Consider the following 22,182-nt stretch of genomic DNA (forward strand, 5'->3'; position numbering starts at 1 on the left):
CCTTATTCTGATGACAAATGAAATTAGAGTGACCAATGATGCACTGCTCAACAATGTGAGCACTCGCTTCTTCACTCTCACTGCTACCACATTCTTTCATTATTCTCCATCTTTTTTATCCTTCACTCTCCCAGTCTCCTTTTTCACCACTTTCCCCTCTTCTTCCTCCTCCTCCTCTTGTGTGTGTGTGTGTGTGTGTGTGTGTGTGTGTGTGTGTGCTCGTGTGTTGTGGGTGATGCTGTGATACGCTGCCTTCGCCGTAGTCGTGTAAAGTCACCCTGAAGTTGAAATGCCCCCACTTCAACATTCAAATTGGATTCCATTTCCACCGCTGGATCAGATAAGAGAGTGTGTGTTCAGCTTTCGTAGGTCACGGGCTTGTGAAGGAGGGGCGGCTGCTTTGAGTCGGGCTGCGGATGAGAGCTGAATGAGAAATCACGGCTCAGATGCTCCTTCTGCTGTGACTCCTCTGTTCTGCTTGGCGCTGTCGGACCCTGAAACAATGTCTCTCAAAGCCTGGGTGGAGACGCATAGCTGGGTTTGCGGCGACATTAAAATGGATACTTGAATTATTTTGGATAGCTCCGACATTTGAAATTTGCATCACACCGCTGGCTTTGTTGAATTGTCTTCTCTTTTCTCTGTGGCTGTTTAAACATGATAAAGGTTAAGGCAACTGAGGGTGTTCATGCTCTGCTGGTTATAAAACTATGCCACTGTGCTACCACATTTCAAAGAGGAAATGGTTTTGGTTGCGGGGGCATGATGTTTCTGGATACATGACTGTGGTGTGCAGTGTCAGACATTCACATGTTTTACAGCTGGGATGTGTTTGTCATTTTCCTTTAGTGCAATAACAAGCGGACACAGTGAGACACTGGTCAAGTGTCCTGGCTACGAACATGACCACAGTATATATTTGATATAGGGCTGTACTAAATGGTTCAAAGCTTCATTCAAACTATAAATTAGGGATTTCCCAAGTTTTACAGGCCAAGGACCCCTTAGCTAAAAGAGAGATGGAGCAGGGACCCCCTACTATATACTATACTGAATATTATACTGTGTGGCTGGAGGTTGTCAGGCAGAGGGCTGTATCAGCCTCAGGCAGCAGTCTTTATCTGTATTTGCTTTTCAAGTAGGTGAGGAAGGAAAAGATGAGTTGATGCAAAAGGCAAAATATATTGTATTCATGTGTGCTGGTCACAGCCACACATGGTTATGGTTCCACAAGTCACAGTCTTTAAACTCATTAGTTTGTTATCTACACAGGTTACTTTCATGTATGGTCAACCATACCTGAACAATTCACATCACACAGTTGGTGTGACTTAAGAATGTGTTCATTTGCTTTTAACCTTACATTGTTTAATTTAAGTGTACACATTCTAGCTTTGTAGGGTTACACAGGCAAATTGTTTGATATTAATCATCTGTCTCTTTGTCTTTGAGTTACCGTGGTTGTTTGGGGAGGCCCCTTCCAGGTGGCTGAGGGCTCTTAAATCCTGGAGCCAACTCACTGGACCAAACCATGTGCTGCAATGTCCTGGAGGAGATTTGGGTTTAGTTAGTTTTGCTTTGCCGTCCATTTTGGTTACCCCTGTGTACTACACAACCACTTTATATGCTCCACCGTGTGTCATTTTGACCTTGTTTAGTTATTATATTTAGTATAGTTATGTAACGTTGATCTCTTTTGTCGTCCTAGTTATTCATTCCTTGGTTTGTACTTTTTCCTGCATTTTTCTGGGTAAATTAAAAACCCACAATGTTGTCAACAACTCCTGTGTCCTTGTTGCCTCACTACTTGATCCCTAACACATGTTAATGTGTATTTTCAGACATATTTCATATACCCTAGGTGTCACGGACCCCCTGTTGAAAACACAGGTTATAATTCAACATTCGAAAGCTGCACAGCTGTTTTTGCATGTCTATTCATTCTGTTCAACCCATGTATGTCTGTACAGTTGCAGATAAAGATTAGTCGGTAACACTTTACTTGAAGGTATCTACATAAGAGTGGCATGACACTGTCATAACTATGACATGACACGGTCATGAACTTGTCATAAACATTATGTACATGTCGTAAACGTTTATGACTGCTGTCATTAAGTGTCATTCGGTTTTTGTAATGACAAGTTGACATTGTTTGGGTTGTTTTGATTATGACAACTTGACATTTACCAAGATGACATTACCAGAAGATGTGTTTGTCATAACAACTTGATATTAACAAGAAATGCACTTCTTTTTGTGTTTATGACAAGATGACATAATGATTATTACTGTTATGACAAAGACATCTTCTGGTGATGTCATCCTGGTTAATGTCAAGTTGTCATTACAAAAACTGAATGACACTTAATGAGAGCAGTCATAATGTTTATGACATGTACATAATGTTTATGACAAGTTCATGACAGTGTCATGTCACCCTTATGTAGATACCTTCAAGTAAAGTGTTACCGATTAGTCTACACTAACATAATTAGTATTAAACTGTTTGTGGAATTAGATTTGAGTGGTGGCTGCGTAGAATTGTTTCTGACTTGTGTGATCCAAACATTTTCAATAACTCCACAGTGTTGTGAAGTCCAAAAGTCAAAACTTATTAAATAAAAGAGATAGATGTAATCATTTCCAAAATTCACAACATGTTTTAATCTAATGAAATATTCTACTTGAATCCATTTTTTGTATGTAGCCTTTCAAAAACAACATTTTCACTGTACTTAAAAAGCAGTTTGCTCTCCTGCTTGCTGCACACAAAGGGAGGCACGCACCTGTGTTAATGAGGCGGTGTAGCAGCGATCTAACAGCACCATAAATCACATTTATATAACCCCAACAACTAAAAATTTATCTCAGCTTTAAGTTAATTGCCATTTCTGTCGTAGCATAATGTTGTTATAAGCCTGAGGGTGCAATAATTATTTCATCATTATTTTATGTCTTTATTGGATTAACCTGCTGCCTACATAGAAAAAGACTAACTCATTTAATCCCATGAATCACTTTATCCAAAGAGAGGATTCTGTTTGAAGATTTCAATTTTTTTTTTAGGGCGATGACATCATAAAACATGCCCAGAGACATCCGAAGCTTCATTAGAGAACCTCAACAGAAGCTTTCAGCGTTTTGTTAAGACACAACACATCAGCTCCTTCCTTCAGATACTCAAATAACCGTCTTTATGAGTAGTACTGGCACTAACGTCATCATGTAGTCATGTAATTTAGATGACGGATGATGAGGTGAAGTTTCCTACCTGGCGGCAAAGTCTCTAGGCTGTTAATCTTGTCATCAGACATGTGAGCTTTGCTCCTGCTGGACGAGTCACTGGAGCCCCAATCATCCTGAAACAAACCAAACAAACACACACGCACAGATTAGCACGGATACACATGGTTTAATATGAAAGCAAATAAACAGGAGAGCAGCTGAGAGATATGTTATCCAGCACACAAGCTTTTTTTTTTTTTTTTAAAGATATCAGCTAGAGCATGTTGGCTGTAAAATTTACAGTATTGTGAAGCTAATCAAACTGTAAAACATCACGCTGGAATTTAGTTCAATCAACTAATCTTTGATCACAAGTTTCCCACGACTTGAACTCTTTTGACCCTTCTCTTTCATACTTTGAAGAAAGCAACATGATTGAACTTGCTGTGTCTCTTCAAGATTTGTCCTAGTTGTGTCTTTACGCAATAATGAAAACAATGCTTACTACGACATCAAATTCAGTCTCAACCCCCTTACTTTTATAATTCCACCAACCACAGCTGACAGTCATTACAATCAAATCAGAAACAGACTTTTTAAAACAATAGTACATGAATCTAACATTTGTCAGTGAGACTAAACAGTTGTTGGATATATACTATCTTGAACCACCATAAACTGTTTTACATTGCAGGAGAAATGTCACAGGAAAGACAATGAGTGAGCGTTATAGGCTTCGATGACACGTAAGTGCTCCACCTGCACCTACATTTCTTTCCAAACCCAGAGGAGAAAACATATTTTGGAGCACTTCACCAGTAAAAGATTCATAGTAATGTTATTGTACAAAAGTTATTTATGAACCAGAGTATGTCTCAGACAAGTCCACTGCGGTCAACTCCATTTAGACAACAGAATGTCGAGCAAATGTGATTCTGTTGCCTCATGCGTACACTGTATCATAATGATACAGTCATAATAGCCACCATGATGTCACCCATTGGTTTGTGAACTCCTGTTCTGAAGCCTCAATTTGGCATTTAAGTCGTCACCATCTCGGATATTTGGAACCAGAAGTGACAAGAGGGTGAAGCTGTGGAAGAGCGAGGGGTGGATCTGACTTACAGACTGTGCTGACGCCTCTCAGACAGCCTGTCAATCAAAGCGGCCACACCCTCACGTATGTGTAGCTATAAGCCTTAATAACATTTGATCAGGTGAGTTTTATAAAAATTCACCCCCTGTAAAGGTGCCATTAACGGGAAAATAAGCTATAGAGACCAAAACTATTTCTGTACCAGGCTGTAAACATGTTTATTTCTGCTGTAATGTTGGGCATCTTAACCTGGGTATGCAAGCGGGGGGTCACTAACTTTCCTTTTTTTTTCTCCTTTGCCTCTGTCCTTGTGTATTAATCTGTGTCCCCTCTCTCAATTCAGAGGTTTTTGCGGGTCCGTGAACGCAGCACAGGCAGAAAACTTCATGAGTTCTTCTTCTTCTTTTTTTTTTTTTATCTCCACAGAAGTTTGTGGAGTTTTGAGTCACAGGGTGGATATTTGATCAGCTGATTTGACCACAGATGATCAGACCAGATCAGATCAATTGATGAGAGAAGCCACTGCTGCAAAATACTTTTAGACCAAACACAATGAACAGATAAGTTGCACTCCGCCTGTGTGTGGAGCAATGAATAAGCAAACAGTATATATATCTCAACAGTGCAACTAGTGAACAACTGTTTTGTAGCCAGCCTCAAGTGGTCATTCAGGGAAATGCAGTTTTTGGCACTATCACACTGGCTTCATTTTTCATCCCAGGCGGTTACCGCTTGGTCCCAAGACGTTAAACAATCAAGGCTTCTTCTAGCAAAACACTGAATGAATAAATCAGTTCATACACGTTTCATCCCATTCAGTCATCAGTTCACTCACTCACCCCTGCAGTCATCTACAGCCTGATAATCAGTGGCTATTTAGTTTCAATTCATTCACTGTTTGAATCAGTGACAAAAGTCTGAGATGTCTGCAGTGATTCAAAGGTCTAGAAACATGCAAAGTCATCCATTCTTTCATTCACTCACTCACTCACTCATCTGTTTGCTTTCATTTCCTCCTGCCCATTCATCAGGTCATTCGTTCATTCACTCCACCAATGCACTGAGAAACACAGTACACTCACCATACAAATGGACAGATGACCGAGCCATCCCTCCTTGTGTCCATTTATGTTACCATTAAAACCCATCGGATCAATACACTGGGAGGCACAGTAATTAGCACCATTCATTCCCTGTCCGGTCCATTGCCCTTGACTTCAAAAAAACTATTGTCCAACTCTATTATTTGCTCTGTAGTTCCCTTTCACCTTCAGCCTCTCCAAAATGCTTTATTGATCTGTTTTCTTTACTGCCTAAGGACAGCCAATGACAGGGTGACATCACAGACCACCGCAAACACAACTCAACAGTTCATTTCTTCACCTCAGAAAAGCGATGAAGGCTAGAAAAATGAGTTTCACACCATTTTTATGCTTTTTTAGGCCTTTCCATTTCTAGTATCAAAATAACTGCTGTTGTTTTCTGTGACTCTCGCACATCATTTCACTCGGTGCCAGCTTTTCCATTCATCTGCCGAGGACGCTGCGTCAATCTGCTCTCAAACTATAAACATCTTTCAGTGACTGAAATAAGATTAGATTGTCCGACACCCACAGCTCCTATAAAAAAATAAAAAATAAAGAAAAACCTACATAAAATCAATTTCTATATGTGTCCATGACAGCTGAGTGTGTGCACAGTCAGATGGTGATGCTCAGTGTAGGATGAAAACCAAAGCTGGCAGTATATACTGGCTGCAGAGATACACTCTGACAGGCTCTGAGGGAAAAACAGGACACGTTCTCAAGTGAAATAAAACTCCAAATTGGCGTCGGACTTTTGCTTCGTTGGACTGTTTTGTCTTTCTGACATTTTAAGGTGAACCCTTCAAACCAAAATGTTTCACGGCTCTGCGTTTTGAGCTGGTTATAAAATACTTTAAGGCTGATCTGACGAAAGTGCTTTTTCTCTTCTCTCTGTGTTTTCACTGCTTTAGAGTGTTGCTAAACAGACAACAAGTACACTCACATTTGCATGTGCTGACATCTTTCACAGTGGGGTAATTTTATCAAATTTAGCTTTGTAAACACCACATTCACATGATTGTATGCCCCTCAGATCTGGTGACCAATTACTACTCTCTATTCCACGTACCCAGTTAAAAACTAAAGGTCATCAAGCATTGTCTATTGTTGGTCCTTGACTGTGGAGTAGTCACTTACAGTTAGATCTTCCCCCTGGAATGATACATATAAAACTCGTCTTAAGACCGATCTCTTTTCTTTAGCCTTTAAATGATCATTAATATGACAAACTTGACCATACTGCTGTTTTTCTGTCTTTCATTTTGTTGATTGGGCAATGCTTTTTATGTTATGGTGTTGTCAAAATATTGAACACTTTACTTTCATTGTCCTATTTATGAATGTTTTTGTTTGTATATTTGTCTATCGTCCCTGTATTTCTATTGCTTTATGAAGCACTTTGGAAACATTTGTTGTTTTTAAATGATCTCCATAAATATATCTGACATGACTTGACTGAAGTCATTTTAGACATGTTAATGTGATACATACAAAGCATACAAATGTAACATGTTAACGGTCTATTGAAACTTAGGACTGCTGCTTTTTTATAGTAATAACATTAACAATGTCTCTCTTCTATTTAGAGCTGCAACGATCAGTTGATCAATCAATTGGTTGATCAACAATTAATGAGAAAATTAACTGATTATTATTTTGATAATCAAAACAATAGTTAGTTGCAGCTCTATTTAAAGTTTCACACTTACAGGCCCGGCACAGTGACTTTATATATTTATCTTAATATTTTAATTTTCATATCTTAAATACCAGTGTTAAACATGATAGCATAATGTACATTTCATTTCTACTTTATTTTTGTTTATTGCTTTATATTTACACACTTTTATTTCATACGCTTTTTCGTATTTCCTATTATTCTCTAGTCTTCACATCGGTGCAGCTGTAACGAATCATATTTTCCCCTCAGGGATCAATAAAGTATTTCTGATTCTGATAGTTCTATTAAAGTGTCACTGTGAGTCAGCATGCACAATATGCAGCTAAATGGAATTCAGCCATCATTGATTTTGTTATTTAGACCTGTGTGACGTTTAAAAATGTCTCCCATGAAAACGGCCTATATGAGCAATGCTGCAGCTGGCACACTTAAATGATATTAATGTTATTAGTCATACCTGTGATGAGTCAGGATGTCCTGTGCTTAAAAGAAGTGTGAGCACTGCATCATTTCAATTCAGCACAAAGTCTAAACTACTGATTAAGACATAATATAATCTCATTCTGCCAAAAATTATTGGCATTTAGCTCAACAACCTAACTTTTCCTCCATGGTATCATCTCTGTGTAACTCCAACCTGCTGACAGCCTACCAAAAGATTTTTGTTAGGTACGATAGATTGAGCATCTGTTTTCAATTTACTATCAATTTATAAGAAGGCCATTAAAATGGCAGACAGCTGGCTGAACAAGCCGCCAACAGTCTGTTGAATATCTACTAGTTTAGTGCTGGGAGTGCTGAGAGGCTATCAAAGTAAACTGATGCCGTGCTTCCTGCAGGAAACACTCTGCTTTTGCTGTTTTTTTTTTTCTTGACAGCACTGATTTATAATGTAATTTTAATATGTTCAAAATGTTAATATGTTAAATATGATTTGGGAATTAAAAATCTGTTTCAAGTCCCACGTCTTTCGTATGCTTGCATTCCCTTGACACGCTCATGAAGAGCCAGTGCTGGGAACAGATCAGTATGTAATTTCCCCTGCTGCGCTGGGAAATGCCAAATATTTATTTTATGACTGCAGCTTTAGGTTTCAACTACAGAAGTTCACCATTTAACTTTTTTTTAACAAGCAGACAGGTGAGGAGACCAAGGTGACAGGGAAATGAGAGGGAGAGAAAGATAAGAACATTTAAAAAAAGGAAAGAAGAGAGAACTGGAAAAAGTGATGGGAAAGAAAGTCCAATTCTCCAGCTGCATCTGTGCTGTGTGCTTCCCCTCTAAACCCCCCTGTGATTTATGGGAATTGCAGTCCATCACAGATCGCACCGAGAAAGAAAGCATTAGGAGATGATGAGAACAATGCAGAGCTTTAAGGCCAATAGGCATGATTGATCAACAAATGGTTGCTATAAATATGACTTATGGCTGATTGAAAGATGATTTAAAAGGGTAAGTAGAGAGCAGATGTTGGAGAGCTATTTTTATAACTCACATCACACGAATGGCTCTGAAAACCTCTTAGTGATAATGGCCCCACACTGTTTCTGCCTCTGCTCCAAACACAAACATGATTGATTGAAACTGTGCACACACAGAAAGACATAAACAACACACACCTCGGTGTGCCAGCTACAATCACAGGTATTAGTAACTACAGCTGTAACCGTTCGTGTATTTGAACCGTCACCATCCACGGCACACAGAATACAGGGTAAACTTATGTACGTAATGTGAATTCAAAGTTCATAAGCTCCATCAATGGCCGCAAACTTTTAGCTGAAGCTGTTAGAAACATATGCTAAGGTGAGCAAAACAAGTAGATTGGCATACCAGTCAGTCACACTATGGGGAGTGGCAATGAAATGCCGGTGCTGGAAGACCTGCCTGTGGGTTCCCGGTCAGCTACAACAGCAACGGGGAGACAGTTGTGTGTAAGATGAGGACGGTAGGACGTAGGACTGGGCAATGAATATTATATTGATATCGTGATATGAGACTACATATCGTCTGCATACCGTCATCATTTGCCTTTGACCATTTAGTCCTTAAATTCACATTAGCGATGATTATTTATCACAAATCTCAATATGTAAATATTTTGTGAAAGTATCAATAGTCAACCCTTAAATATCGTCCAAATATCGCTATCAAGGTATCTGGTCAAAAATATCATAATATTTGATATTCTCCATATCCCTAGTGTGTTGGCGTTGCTCCACTGTTGCAGGGGATGTGATAGAAACACATCCAACAAGCTAACGCACATTTGATGGCATCACCCAGATGTGCCGATCACTGGGATGATAAATGTTTGGATACTTTGAATGTATACAGCCAAGGTGTAACTAACTGACACATGTCTCCTAATGCACACGTTCTATTTTTTATTTCTCTACTCATTTGTATTTTCAGTTTCATATAATTCGAGATGCTTATCAGTTTTATATCATGTTGGCTTTCAGGAAAGTGTTTGTACAGTGTAAAACAAAAGTGTTTACCAAATGCTCCCTCAGTCCACAGCAGGAACATTTACTCTCGCTTTGACAGTTTTACTATTATCTGTTCAAAATAAATGAAAACAAACAGATCCTCGTGCATTTCCTGTTGTGCTGAACTCGCACCAAACCATGACTCCTTAACTGCGTGTGGAACAGTGACTTTTTTCTGTACCATTATGCCCCTATTAGAAACTGAAAAAAATTGAAAAAAAAAAAAAAAAACAGAAAAAAAAAACCAACTGTTTTGAGCAACTATTAACACGCAGTTTTCCCTTTTCTCCCCTTCATATGTCCGACAGCATCATATCTACTCTGTATCACCTTGTTTTTAACTGCTAGTTTAAGCTATGGTGTTTACATAGTGTCATATTCAAACCCAAGACTTCATGTTGTTCATGAACAAAGCCAGTTACACCAGGGGTGTCAAACTTATTTTAGTTCATGGGCCACATACAGTCTGATTTGATCTCAGATGGGCCAGACCAATAAAACCATTGCACAATAACCTATAAGTACCATCAGCTTTTGTGTAAAGAATTACAAGTACATTTTGTAGATGTAGATGCTCACCCTTTTACAAAACCGATGAACAGCCTGAGATGTCTTGTGTTACATATCTTTAAACATGGTCACAGTAAGTATTCATTGTTACATCAGAGACTTGTATCCTGGTCAGGGTGGAAAAGCCTCTGAAGCAGAATTTTACATGAAGTATACACTGTTTTACTTGCTCCTGAAACCTGGCACCTCTTAGTCCAGTCATCTAGTGGGTCGGATTGGACCCTTTGGATCCCTGATTTAAAGGAATAGTTTAACATTTTGTGAAAACACACTTATTTATATCCTTGATAGATGAGAGGATTGATACTACTCTGAAAGCAGGTGGAAACAGCTCGCCCTGCTGTTTTTTTTTCTCTTCAGTCCTTCCCTGTCATCATATTTCTCCTTCTTCTTGTCTCTCCCTCCATCTTTCTTTTTGTCATACCGTCTTTCTGTCCTTCACATCTTTTTGTCTCCCTCACTCCGCCTATCTCTCCTCTGCTGCGTCACTTTGGCAGTCCTTTGCTTGGTCTGCCATCTGACAGATGGTCATGACACACAGAGGCAAAAAGACACACTTCATACACACATTGAATTTCAAAAAAACACACTCAGCTCATTCAGGGGAGGACAGTGGAGTCGTCTGTCACTGTGGTGTAAAGCCACTTTCGGTCCAGCTCTCTGGTCAGTGAGAGAAGAGCTGAAGTTACCTAATAAATGCTCCACTGTGAAAAGATAATGTTACACAGGAAGGTGGTTTAAAATATCTGTGTGAGGCATAGCTCCTTTTTGTTTTGTTTGATTAGACTTGTTTAATCTGCCTTTTAAGGATTTTCCTCCTGTGGAGGTTGGTTTGTTTTTCTGGTTTGAGCCACCTAGCAACTCCCGTGGGTGTCTGTGTCCCTGTGGTATGTGTTTATCTTCGTGCTTTGTTGTTGGTTTATGTAGGGCAGCATTGAGCATCTCACTGCAAATGGTGCGATAAAAACGTTACATTCATTAAGAAAAGAGGGATAATTTTGGGTCTTTTTATGTCGTGCCGCAGCACACGGTGACAGGAAGCTAAGAGGACCAGTCAGAAAATGACGCCTGACAGGTCATGAGCAACGCTCTCACAATGTGACAGGTACATGTTGTATGTCAAAGCACCTCCAGTCAACTAACTATGAGCACACAGCGAGGCTGTCAGAATCAATTTCAATATTCAAATTTCAGCTGGATGTCAAAAGAGCCTAAATCTGCCTGTTGCACACGTCAAAAACATCAATTTCTGTCTTCCATTTTACAGCTGAACGCATCTCTGGCTCTCCGTGTCGTGACTTCATATGAACTCAGAGGAGAACTGAGAGTGCTGCTCCTCTTAACCTCTCCTCCGAGCAATGTCTGAAAGATTTTTAAATCCCCTTCAGTGAAAAGGCAAAACACACAGACTCGAATCTTTCAAGAATTTACATAAACAGAAAAGCCACATGCTATCAACCAGCAGATTTCCTGTATATTTAACAAAACAAAATCTAATCTGAGGTTGTTTTGCTCTATATTAAGCCCATTCAACATCAAATTTTATTTCCAGATGCAATTACCAGCCCTAATAAACCTTTTTTATCCTAAACTGAAGGATCTACGCAGAGCACAAAGAGCTCTCACACCTGCTGCTCTGATAATGGGATGGACTTTAAACCCCCAACAGATCAGACCAAGCGTGCGTGCGTGCGTGTGTTAACACGTGTCAGCTCATATTTGTGTATGTAGGGGTTTGTGAGCTCACGTGCAATAGTGTGTCAGTCTGGTCACACGCACGGGCATCTTTCAGAGAGCGAATGTGTGTGTGTGTTTGATCCAGTCTCGGTTGAGCCTCTCATAGTCGGAGTATAATCCACAGTAATCTGATCACATCCACTGATAAACCTGGAGCCAAGGGTTCACCAACACAAACACACATGTATGAATGACATGCCCCTCCCCAACACATACACACTATTCAAGCGCTCTTCATTTGAACCGTGCCTGAAGAGAATCTTTTCACATCTTTACTCTTTGTGTTAATTTGTGATCGAACACAAGTTACTGAGGGACTTTCCCCTGCAAAGATTGAAAACTGAAGCCAAAACTGGTCTTCATTTCAGGGCTCAAATCCAGATGAAACCACCTTTCTGATACGAGCAGTGCCAATGATCTGATTTGCTGTGTGGGCTTAATTCATCACAAAATCCCTCAAAAAGACAACGGCACGGTACAGTGCGTCAGGCATCAGCAGCAGCAGCAGCAGAGAGAGGAGGTCGAGAAACACACTGATGGACGGCAGCACGCAGAGATGATACAATATGCTGCCGGAGGTTGTCATTATTTAAAACCCTGCCTAAATTAAATTTGTCACTCTGTTTAATATTACACCGTTGCATTTTGTATTGGTTGTACGCCCGCAGACTGCAGAAATTATCTTGAAAACAGGCCGGCGCCTTCTGTTGTTCAACTGTGAAAGGTCCCTGCTTACCGAAATTAAATTAGTGAGTAAATGAAACTAATTTATTTCTGAAGAGTCTACAGTCACACCAGGCGTCTATGAGGCTGCACTGTTAGCTTAATGCTAATGCTCACAACGAAAATAAATGTTATTATGGCAATGCAGAACAGGTATAATGATTTACCATGTTCAACAGCTAATAAGCACCGAACACAAAGTAGAGCTGAGGCTGATGGGAACGTAAACAGCTTTGCAGGTATTGAACTAATTAAAATGTTGACCGTATGACTGCGATGAAAACTCAGGGGATCACCAAAGTTATTAGCCCACAGTTCATCCCGAGGGTGACGTAAATATCTATCAAAGTTCTTACAAATCCATCCAATATTTTTTGACACATTTTACCACAAAACAAAAATTTCAGCCTCATGGTGGTGCTAGAGGAAAAGTCAGGAAATCACCACATGATCACCATTAAGAGTCATTCTCTACAGAGATGCGTAGTATTTCAATTAAAGGAGCAGTGTGTAGGATTTAGTGGCATCTAGCGGTGAGGATCGCAGATTGCAACCTGCTGAAACTTCTCCCATGTGCCGAGGGTGAAATCCTGGTTAAGATTCAGTCTTCATTGGTCGTGACGTTTTTACCAGGAGCTGAATTATCCACAGAGGTCTTCCTCTCCAAAACAAACAGACCTGGTGACTTAAACCAGTTAAAACACTGAATAAAGCAGTTTCACGTTAATAGCCGTTTCTCCTGTGCTGTTCAGCTCATCACATAGCGGCTTCTGACCAGGATGGCTGATGCGAAAACATGAATGGTCCTGTCTAGAGCCAGTGTTTGGTTGGTCTGTTCTGGGCTACTGTTAAAACATGGCAGACTCCGTGGACAAGGACCCCCTCTCTATGTGGATTTTAAACAGCCCATTTTAAGATAATGAGAATTCTTGTTTTCAGGTGATTACACACTAAAGAAATCATACTTCTTTTATTATATTCAGTTTCTGTAAATATATGCCCCTAAATCCTACACACTGGACCTTTAAATAACTGGCATTTGCTAATTAGTGCAGCAGCCAAAAACTTCAGAAAACAGAAATACTGTTTACCAAAGAGTCATAAGAGCTACTATTAAAAAAATTAAAGGCCACAGAAACTTCAGTTTTCAAAGAAAGCTTCTCCTAATTTGCCTCATCTCACAGCTCATAAAAGCAAACTCGCTTCAGGGATCTCTGCAGGTCCTGAACTTTAAAGTTCTTTTAGTTTATAGATAAGGCATGTGTAGATGTGAATGAGTATCTCATGGCCAATCACTAGAAACAAAGAGAGCTGTGTTTGCTAGAAGACAACTAACAAGATGGAAAATGGAAATAAGCCTGCCACATGCTTTCCCTTTCCCTCAATGAAGTGGTGGGGAAACAAAACCGGGGACATGCTGAGTATTCTGTACAAAAACGTGACATGTTCATCTGCAGGAGCGTCATTGAGAGCGCAGACGTTCACATTGTAACCGTGTTAGTATCTGTGATTCAGGCCCCCTGTGGTGATTCTGTCCTCTCTGGCTCGCACGGCAAGTTGTTTATTCAGGAGAAGAAAGAATCTAGAACAAGTCACATTTTTTCCTCCTCTTTAATCACAGCAATGTGTCCTCAGGCCACACACACACACACACACACACACACACACACACACACACACACACACAGTATCTTCTGGCAGTGGTTCAACATAAAAGGATGAGAGGAGTGAAAGACGCTTGTTGCTGAAAACAAGTCTTAAAAACCAGCCATAACTGGGATGTCATTACACACAGGAGGAGTGTGAGGTTAGATGAGGAGGGAAGATGGAGACGGAGGATTTTTGGCATTTGCGGTCGTTTTCTCCTGCCTCCCACCCAGCTGAGCTTTCCGGCAATGCAGTGTTGAAGTTCAACCTGCTGAAACAAACTTTTTGTTGTGCCTCCGTAGCAGTAAACTCAGGAATAAAACCGCCAAATTACATAAGACTGAACTTTTCACCTGGGAGCACCCCCTCCTCCCAATTTCTCCTAACTTCATTTCATTTTAATCTGATCTCAGCTCTCCTCCTTTGTCACGTGGAGGCATCTCCACCCCTCCTCTCCCCTCACTGATCCTCCGCCTGCTTGTCCCCTCCACATGCTCCCTCCCACTGATCAGCCCTCATCTAACACTTCTTACTCTCCCTCCTTCCTCTCCCTCAGGCACGAACTAAACATTTTGATTTTCAGTCTGTTGTTTTCTCAATGCTGCATTACCCGAGCTCCTCTTTACTCACCACCTGCAGCAGCCACAAAGAGCTGGCGAGATCACCCAAACCTCAACTTACAACTTTATTTAATCATATGGATGAAATGATGCTTTGGGTTAAAGGCCGTAAATCAGGTGAAACCATCTCGTCTTCAACATGCAGGCTTTTCAGGAACTCTTTGGACTCTGCTCGAACTCTGCATTTTTTAATTTATCCAGCTGCTTTTGCGAAATACTGCTGAAGGGGAAACATTAGTGGGAACATTTTGCACATGGCTGATTATGCTCTCACCGCGGCTGGTTGGCAGACATGCGAGAACATCCCTGTGCGAGAGTTAGAAAGGTAGACAGACTACAGAGACAAGAAAGCAGAGAGGTTTTTCCATGTCTGTTATGTCAAACTGTAGCATTAAAGGCCTGTGTGGTTCTTCATCTGACATTTAAAGCAACCATACACTTAAAACTAATTACCTGAAATTCAAACAAGATTAAAACAACTTTATTTTCTCCTAGGCTGAAGGGAATCAAACTTAATGACTTATTTTCTGTTGCTTGCAACTGATTCCTTCAGACAGAGGAAACAAATTAATTATTAAAACAGTTTTCTCTTGTGTCATTATTATATGGGTATATGTTTATGGTTTCTTTTGAGATTGGTTACAAATTCATAATTCACAAAGAGCTTATTAATAGAAGAAGAAATCAATCTGCTCCTCTGTGTGGAAGGAACTGGTTTATTTTTCTACTACACACATGTAAATGTAAAATACTCCACAAAGAAGAAACAATGCATGGGATTGACAACTTTGATCCAGCAGTAATTAAGCTGTCAAGTATTTTGGTGTGGCTTAATAGGCAGACTTCTTGCTATAGTACAATGAAATTTGTACAATCAAAGCCAGGGTGGATTAGTTTTATTGTGGCATCATAGGGCAAATATCCCATAATAATTGTAATCAAGTGGTCTGAGAGAACACAAGACTTCTGCTCCTCCTCTTGGCTCTGTTTTCAGGCTTTAGAAAATCAAGCAACAAGAGACTTTCTATTGGCTGATCTACAAATGCAGATGCGCGTGCATGTCCCTTCAGATGGTGAAATCTTGATTTAATGGTGGAGAATCCTGCAGAGAAAATTACTATTTCAGCATTGGCAACAACTGCCTGCACTGCAAAGCAAACCAAAAATGAAGACGGAGTTAACAAAAAGAGAGTCTGACAATAAGCAAAATAAAGCATCTGTCAATATCAGCAAAGTGTTTGAGAGATAGACGGAAAATGTTGCTTGTGGCTCATGACTGCAGCTTCAAGTTCGTGTTTATGTAGCCAAAAAAAACAAAACAAAAAAAAAACTAATGTCAGAACAGGAATAAAATGGAAATCTGGCTCAATTTGAAATTCATTTATTGAACAACTAGGCTTCAGTTGGCCTATTAAATCAACTGACAGTCAGCCATCTCTCTGTCGCTGCTGTTAACTACATTTAGGTGAGCTGCAGCACTGAATGACCGTCTCTAAGTAACTGTCTGACCGATAGCACGAGCTAACACAGCAGCAGTGACTTACATCCGACACTGAGCTGTTTAATGGTCCCAACAAACTCACACTGACACTGAAAGAGCTCGACTCTGTTGTCAAACCTGTTAATAACCATTAGATATGTAGGTATGTTAGCGGTGTGATGCCAACAGTAAGCCTCATTGTTGTGTGTGTGTGTGCGCATAGGCGGCCTCTCAACTGTGCCCCAATGTGGAGGTCACACTCCTGCAGCAGTCATCTCATGATAAACAGAGAAAAGGACATGAGGCGCTGAGCAAAGCAATATACTGCACACAGCTCTACAATAAAATAAGATTTTACCCATTTTAAAGTGCTCTATACATTGTGCCAGCCAATAGTGATGTCCAAACGAGTATTCAAATGCTCACGCCTATCCTTACTAGCTAACGTTAGCTAGAGCCTCAGAGTGTTTCCTCCACTTCTCTCCCCGCTGCTACAGACCACCTCGCAAGGAGGAGAGCAGACAGCAGCTCCAGAGATGGACCCCCAGTTAGCGGCTGCAGCAACCTGAATCCAGCCAGCACAACAACAGAATAGCCCTGACTCCCTGCTGGATCAGCAAACTTTCTGTTGCTGCTGTCACACAGGTAAGACCTGGCCCTGCCACTGGGCACCAACCTGCTGTGACACCTTGTGCAAATTTGAGCCACTACAGCCACACTACTCTTCCAAGCTGCTGCCTGCTTTCCCCTTAGGCAACAGTCCACAGCAGCGTGGAGCGAGGCGGAAAGACCGACAGGTGGCTGGCTAATTTTTGTTTTATTTGTGGTCTGATGAACCGAGAGAGAGCGGTTCGAGAGGGGGCTGAGCAAATTCCAGCGTGCATCTCTACAATGAAATAAGATTACATAAATCACTATATTGGAAACACTGGGTTACTAATTTGTCTTCCTCTGGTGGGAGGGGCTTAGGACAGAGACGGGAGAGCTGCAGAATGAAGGTGTGTGGGGTTTTTTCAGATCTGTGCCTACCCCAGCTTTAAAAAACTAAATAAAAAATTCATGCTAACAGTGTGAAGGAGGACAAGAGGAGAGAGTAAATCTACCCGACATTCACCCAGCTCTGGACGACAGATTGAGGGAGTTGGAGTTGTCAGCCACCCCTGGATAAAAAACAGCACTGCTCTCCATCTTCTAACTTTCTGACGTTTAATAAGACCCAACAGTGGGGGAAAGTTATCCAAAACATCACAGAGGCATCAGAAGTCTGTCAGGCAGTAACACACACACCCACACCCACCCACCCACACACCCACACCCACTGATGCACGGCTGTAGGAAATGCCTGCTCTGCTTCAAACACGTGGAGAAGCTCATTAGGCTCAGTGTAACTCTAAAATAATAAAACCTCCATACAAGAGAGAAAGATGGAACAACAAAAAGCGGGGGGGGGGGGGGGGGGGGGGGGCTGTTTGTAAAATCCACAAGACTTCAACCCTGAGGCCCCATCGACTTCAGTTGGTTGAGAATTCAGACTGCACTGAGCAAACTGTGACAAGTCTCACCAGGGTGTGTGTGAGTGTCTGTGTGTGTATGTGTGTGTGTGTGTGCTAGTGAGTGAAAGAGATAAAGAGAGAGAGACTTGGGGGGTGTTATTCGGCTCAATGGAGCAATTGTGTGTGCTGGCCCCCTTCCCAAAACCCCATCTGCATCCTACACACACACACAGAAAAACACATGCAACGAAGGATGCATGCACACACACACACACACACACACACAGCCACACACACACTCTCTAAAGTAAAGTGAGACCACACACACAAAGCAAAATCTAACTAATTATCTTCAGTTCCTGGGTTTTTGTTTAACACCAGCTGAAGTGAGTGACGTGTGAATCAGCCCAAATGAAGATGTCCAGTTAACAAGTTCACTCTCTCTCATCCTGTCATCCGGAAGCAAACTGGTGAACGAGCAAAGTTAAACCACAACATCACAGCTGAAACATTCAGGAGGCGTTAAAATACTGTATGTGAGCAACAGGTAGAGAAGATCCATATGTAAAGACTTTGTGCTGGAGAGTTTGCTCCCACTGCTTTGTCATTAATCAGAGGACTTGCTGGTGTAAAAAAGACAAATGCACTCTTGGTGCTCAGAGATGGTCCACCGCGTCGACCACATTTCTCAGGAGGAACATCGAGTTTTAAGCATTGGAGCTGTCTGCGGCGGTGATTCTGCACAGCTGCAGCTCAACAAGACCAAATGAGACCACTGGGTACTGTTTTCCTGGGTCCAGACCTCTGAATCCATTGACTCCACTGAGTTTGAGTTCAAAGATTCTGGTCTGGCATTGTGACATATCAGTATAAATTGGTATACATAAAAAAACATCTAATGATCGCCGTGAGGGGACTAATGATTGACCAATCAGCGCCATTGGTGAGACTAACACTGTTGGCAAGTTGTTGTCAAGCAGTGCACTGGAACCACTGAGGAGTAATAACAATACTGGTAAGTGAGATAAGATAGACGCTGCTACGGATGTCCTTCTAAGTTGAAATATCTTCTCAATATCGCCTGTTTCATTCTGTATAGTTTGTTTTTCTTTGCTCTGCTCCACTCTAAAACCCCAGCAGAGCAGGTATGTTGGCTTACACATGTGCATGACTACACGTCTGAGTCCACTCCATTTCAGTGCACCAGTGCACCGCTCATCATGTAATGGCAAGAGCTGGAAAAGCTGTTTAATGGAGTGTAATATGTCAGCAAGCAGCAGCAACCACATAACTGTCAACTGACAAAAAAAACAACAATGTTGCCCAATGTGTAAAAAGCCACCGTAGCTTTCCTAGTTGACAAATAACTGCCAGCATATCTGCTGGCTCTGATAGCCGACAAATGGTGTGCAGACTCGGCCTACACAGTGCACCATAGGCGTACACCTGGTTGGTAATGGTGCTGACCCACAGTGGACTTAAAATGATGTTAGATTCAGGCAGATCAGTGGGTCCCAAGTCACTGGTTGGGGGAAATAGAATCTCCCTCCCCCACAGAAATCAGTAAGAGTCAACGCAATGTCAGACTGAAGATGGAAAAAAGTGTAACAAGATCACAATTCTGTCTAATATCAGTCTAAGTTACTGTTCTACACAAGAAAACTTTTTCACTAAAGCTGTAACGATCAGCTGCAAACAGTTTGATGATCAATTCACTGTTTAGGTCACTTTTCATGCTTAACATTTCCTCACTGCTGCTTCCTATAAAAATTTTGTTGCTATATGTGACAGTAAATTAAATATTTTGAGTTAATGAGTCCGACAACCAAGACATTTAAAGTTGTCAATGCTCATGTGACATTCTGGAACAAATCTGAGCAAGGTCTACACAGACTGTCCCTGAGCACAGAAACTCTGTGCAGAGGCAGAGACACACATTTGCAGATGCAGTTTATAGGATTTAGGGGCATCTATTGGCAGAAATCATATATAACAGCCATAGCTATGGTTTAATTAGTGTATGATCAGCTAAAACTAAGAATTGTTATGTTTTCATTAGCCAAGTATGAGCCAGTCATATCTACATGATGGATCTTCTTTCACAGAGTCTGCCATGTTGCACCGCCATGTTTCTACAGTAGCCCAGAGTGGAAGGAGAGTGGTTTTCAGTTGGTTGCAATCAGCAACGTCACCGCCAGATACCACTAAATCCTTTACACTGCTCCTCTGATTAACATCATAAAATTCTGACAATTTAAAAAATAATGTATGACTACATGCTGAAAAGGTACTAAATGTTTATGTGGACCATCTATTGAGGGAGAGGTCATGGATATACATGAGTGGAAGATGAAATGCAACATGCGACGATAAAATTTTTGTGCCCGTCTGAACTACCACAAGGCTCCATTAATCACTGATTAACATAATTGTTGGATGTGCTGTGAGTTTAAGATTAAGTTGAAAATAATTAATTTGATCAGAGCTGTAAGTACAGATTATTTTCATTATCCACTAAGCTGTCAATTCGTTTTTTTTATCAGCTAATTAATTGCCTGATGATGTTTTCAAATTGATTTGTCCAAAACCAAGATATATTTAATTCACAATAATAGAAAACAAAAGGAAGAGACAAATGTGAGAAACATCTGAGATGCTGGGGAGTGTGCAGACATTGTAATGAAGCTTAGCAAGAGTGTGGGCAGAGAAAAATACATATATAAATCGCAAATTGTCGTAAAAACCCCAACTGTGACGCACATTGTGAATGCATGTTCAAAGAACGCTCCAAAAATCAGAATAATACTGGCATATCCACATGTCTTAATCGTCTTGTTCGGGGAAAAAAAAGCCTAACTCATGGTGTTTAAATGACCCGTATCAAATTCCATGTCATATATTCAGAATCATAGTGGAATATTAGTGTGTGTGTGAACAGTCATTGTTTAATAATGATGGCTGACTGCAATCAAAATTCCCGGATCAATGCGTCCCAACTGTACAGCTTCTCATTACACATTGTGCTAAATTCCCCATGTCAAGTACTGCCCATTAATACTTGGCAGCCATTAACTGGTGAAATGACCAATGAGGCCAATCTCCAAACACTTGTGTAAGGTCGGCCTGTTGCCCTGAGCGACCAACCACTCGCTCATCTGTCTGTCTGCCTGTCAGTAACTGTTCAACAGACACAATAAACTGAGCTCAGGTTCATGGTGTCAAGGTGTCGGTTACATCTTTTGTTGTACTGCACTGTAGTAGTGCCTGTGAAGACACACACGCGCACACACACAAACACACACTTCATGTTGAGTGAGAGGGGTCAGAGACAGGACCTTCTGTGTTTCTGGACCGCAGAAGGACATGAAAGAGCATCAAAAGTGGGAGATAAAAAGTGAGAAAGAATGCAGAGAAGACAGCTGGAGAGTACACTTGATTCACAGCTGATGACAGCAGCGGTGAAAAGATCTGTGAGAAACAAGAGAGGTGGAGCATTCAGACCCAATGAGTCATCGCTGCTATCATGTGGTCTTCATTCCTGTTCCTGAATTAAAAGACAATCCTTTATCTGTTGACTGAGGAGCACTCAAGGGAGTCATAACACCCCCATATGGAGGCATGATACAGTCAAAAGCTGACAATCATCAGCGTAAGGGCCAGAGGTGGAGGGCTTGAGTCATGTGACTTGATCAGAATGAGACTTAAGATGCAAATCTGAGGACTTAAGACTTGCCTGACTTACTTTGATACAAGACTTTAACTTGATATTCATGACTTGGGACTTGACTTGAGACAGATGACTCACAAACTTCATCAAAACTTTTGTTAAATATTGGCATTTTTGTAGATCTGTATTGAGAGGTTTTGTATTTAAAACACGTTTGGGTGATTTTTAGTGCAATCTGTGCAAACCTGGCAACCTACTAGGACGCGGCAGACCAGCAGAGGCCAACGCATGCAGCAGCTATCATGCAGGGGGCTAGTCTTACTTAATTACATTTAGATTCAAGGATTCTGTTGTCGATCAGAGTAGTAGGAAGAAAACAGTGGTATGCAAAGTCTGCAGCTCAAAAATGAGTGACACGACCACCATAACAACCAACATCATTTGTCACCACAAACCCACACGTGAAAGAACATGACAGTGTCTTTGTAGCTAACTTATTCGCTTATTGAATCATCTGACTCCATATGACTTGACTTGCTCGACTTACAGCAGGGACTTTACCTGCTTGAATCTCGCCACAGTAACTTAAGACTTGCTTAACACTTGTGTGCGTGTGCGACTTACTCCCATCTCTGGTAAAAAGGAAAAATGTTGAATTTAAAT

The 22,182-nt window shown here is 40.9% G+C and overlaps 1 protein-coding gene across 1 annotated transcript in view; it reads right to left on the bottom strand.

Annotated features, from left to right (window-relative positions):
* Positions 1-22,182, bottom strand: part of galnt2 (UDP-N-acetyl-alpha-D-galactosamine:polypeptide N-acetylgalactosaminyltransferase 2) — an 86,291-nt gene that overhangs the window by 40,962 nt on the left and 23,147 nt on the right. Inside the window, 1 exon segment of the mRNA XM_033621510.2 lies at positions 3,275-3,362. Coding sequence (XP_033477401.2) covers positions 3,275-3,362 — 88 coding nt within the window.

Source organism: Epinephelus lanceolatus, chromosome 2 (assembly GCF_041903045.1).
Source record: "Epinephelus lanceolatus isolate andai-2023 chromosome 2, ASM4190304v1, whole genome shotgun sequence".
Classification (NCBI taxonomy): Eukaryota; Metazoa; Chordata; class Actinopteri; order Perciformes; family Serranidae; genus Epinephelus; species Epinephelus lanceolatus.